At 33.2% G+C, this 3,015-nt stretch overlaps 1 protein-coding gene across 1 annotated transcript; it reads left to right on the forward strand.

Moving 5' to 3' along the window:
* The first annotated feature begins 370 nt into the window (after nt 1-370).
* LOC124926485 (cyclin-U4-1-like) lies at nt 371-1,440 on the forward strand. The gene is made up of 2 exons (XM_047466716.1): nt 371-819; nt 900-1,440. Exons 1-2 carry the CDS (start codon nt 458-460, stop codon nt 1,201-1,203), a joined length of 666 nt encoding a protein of 221 aa, XP_047322672.1. The 5' UTR covers nt 371-457; the 3' UTR covers nt 1,204-1,440.
* The last annotated feature ends 1,575 nt before the right edge of the window (nt 1,441-3,015 follow it).

Raw genomic sequence — 3,015 nt, forward strand, 5'->3', positions numbered from 1 at the left:
CCCACCTCTGTAAATTAAGTTTTGAACCCAAAAAGTTATTCCAAATCCAACTCCCTTAAGGCCTTGTTTGATTTTCTTTATTTGGGGGTGGGGATGTGTGTGTGTGTGTGTTAAATTAGAGAATAAATCATGATTTACAAAAAAACAATTTTCCCTAGATATCAAGGCCATGTCTTGTAATAATTTATATACAAATTAAGCTGGCTTTACATAAATAAATGAAAACAGATATTTTGATATCTAGGAATATTGTACAAGATAATATATATAATAAGTCACCAAATAACGACCACCCATAGCCCATAGGCCAGGTTGTTATATATACATATTTGAAAATAATAATAATAATAATATCCATCTTTTACTGTTGCAGCTAATTAAGTAGTACCCTTATATATATATATAGAACCATTTATTGGGTGGTCTTAGAATTCTTGAATCTTGATCATCATCTTCAATGGCGGATGGTGATCATGAACTGGCAGAGAGTAGTGGTGGTGGTGGTGGGATGCCGAGGCTGATCAGATTCCTGCCCTGCCTACTCCAACGGGTGGCTGAATCGAACGATCTGAACGACGGAGGGCTGAAGAGTCAAAAGATGTCGGTTTTCCAGGGACTAAGCAGGCCCAACATCTCAATTGAAAGCTATTTGGAAAGGATCTTCAAGTACGCCAATTGTAGCCCATCTTGCTTCATTGTGGCTTATCTCTACTTAGACAGGTTCCAACAAAGACAGCCATCTTTACCCATTAACTCATTCAATGTTCATAGATTGCTCATTACAAGTGTCATGCTTGCCGCCAAATTCATGGATGATATGTAAGTGTGTTAATATTATTTGATTGATTCTCGAAATTTATAACAAAGAAAGATTAGTTAATGTGTGTGTGTGAGTGCAGATATTACAACAATGCATATTATGCAAAAGTGGGGGGAATCAGCATTGGAGAAATGAACTTTCTTGAAGTGGATTTCTTATTTGGATTGGGGTTTCATTTGAATGTGACTCCAACCACTTTCTACACTTATTGTTCTTATCTTCAGAACGAGATGACAACGATGATGATTCAGCCTTCGCTTCATTTATCTCATGTCGATGATCATGATCATGATCATGATCATATTGAAGATCATCAAGTACTGCCCATAATATCCAGATCACAACAGTACCACCAGGTTCTACATCAAGAATTGGCTGTCTAATACTCATGAAATTTGTAGCTAGCTATAGTAATTAGTTAATTAATATTAGTTATGATTATTAATACATCAATCTCTAGCTCTGTTTCTTTCCCATTATGATGATGATGATGATCAGCTAGCTGGCACATTAAATCTCCTTTTGTTCCTTTCTTTTTGTTGTTGTTGTAATGTGGTGTTGTCAAATTTTCAAACTTTTGGTGTTGGATTTGGAATCAATTGGTAGTTTATGTATGTACAGATCATGGGTACTACTACTATTACTACTACCCTTTTGTTTAATTTACATTAGCCATCAATTAAAAGTCTTTTATCTATAAGCGATGACGACAAAATGAGATAATCACGCACGCACACGATCAACATATATATCTTTTTCGTATCTGAGTCTCGTCAATTCGCAATTCTAATGGTTGTCGTTTTTTTTCATTTCAAAATGAAGAAAAATGTGAATGTTAGTTGACAGTTGTAAGGATTGTCTAAAAGGGGGACATACAACATGGGAATACATGGACTACAAGTACTGCATGTGCCCAACTTGTATGTGTCTTTTTGTGTGGGGGATCAGATGAGAGGTCTCACTCCAAAAAAAAAAAAACAGAACATAAATATTGGACAGATATTTTAATATTATTATATGTTTGGATTTGAATTTCAAATATCTTTTATATATATATATATATATATATATATATATATATATATATATATATATATATATATAGAATGGGATATGTCATGTTGAGCATCACATGTTTATCTTTTTGAAATGTTATTATTTTATGTGTGGTGTGGGAGTTATTAATTTGTCATCCTTAGCTAATTAATTACTATGCACCATATGTCCATATTATTTTATCTTTGAAATGTAAACAACTAAAGGAATTACTTTATTAAAACTATTTCTAGAGATTTATTTTTGGTAATATCTAAGATTTCTAAAGGGACTTGCTTTGTTGGCATGAATAAAAGATGTAGATTTTTATTCCATTAGTGAATTGGTTCTGGATCTAGTTGACAATTTTAACAAGTTGTTTCATTGTTAATCTTGTTCTTTGACTTTTTAGTTTATTTGTCATAATCTTTATTGAGAAATTCGAGTTAGGGTTAAATGCCAAACATAGATCCGGCCCTAGGTAGACGATCAAAATCATGGAAGAATAGATAATAAACTAGTGTGATTCTTTAGGACAACCATTTTGAATCCTGCAAGAACATGCCGTATCACAACTTTTGAAAGTCAGGAAGAGATACAACTCTAGTTGAATGGGGTACTAAAACGGATGAACAAGCTACCGAAAACTGTCTTTTTATTGGATGGTTTGGTGTTTTGATGATCGTTACCTTATTGACTTGCAACTCTTTATTTATTATTGCTTTATTGTTGTTCCTCCTGTAAATATTGATTGTATTTGTGAATTTCATGAGTCATTGTTCATACTTCAACAACTATACAAGAGTCCAAACAAAGTTTGCACATTTACCCAAGAGTCCAAACAAAGTTAATGCCCCACAAATAATCAATGAGTCATCTCACATGGTGAGGACGAAAAAACAGGGTACCTCTTACAATTTTGATTAGGCAACAGGGTAATAAGAAGAAAAATATCCAACTAATACATTTATTGAATTTGAAAATGTGTACGACAAAATTATTCAGTTATTTTATTTTTAGTTTTTGAACTGAAATAGTGAAATTGATAAATAAATGTACTCCAACACCACCACACTCCGTACCCTTTTAGGTTCAGTTTCGACAACGTATCATTCCGTCCGCACTAGGATCAACTTACCGAACTACTGAGAAAGACAAAA

Source organism: Impatiens glandulifera, chromosome 2 (genome assembly GCF_907164915.1).
Source record: "Impatiens glandulifera chromosome 2, dImpGla2.1, whole genome shotgun sequence".
NCBI classification, from domain to species: Eukaryota; Viridiplantae; Streptophyta; class Magnoliopsida; order Ericales; family Balsaminaceae; genus Impatiens; species Impatiens glandulifera.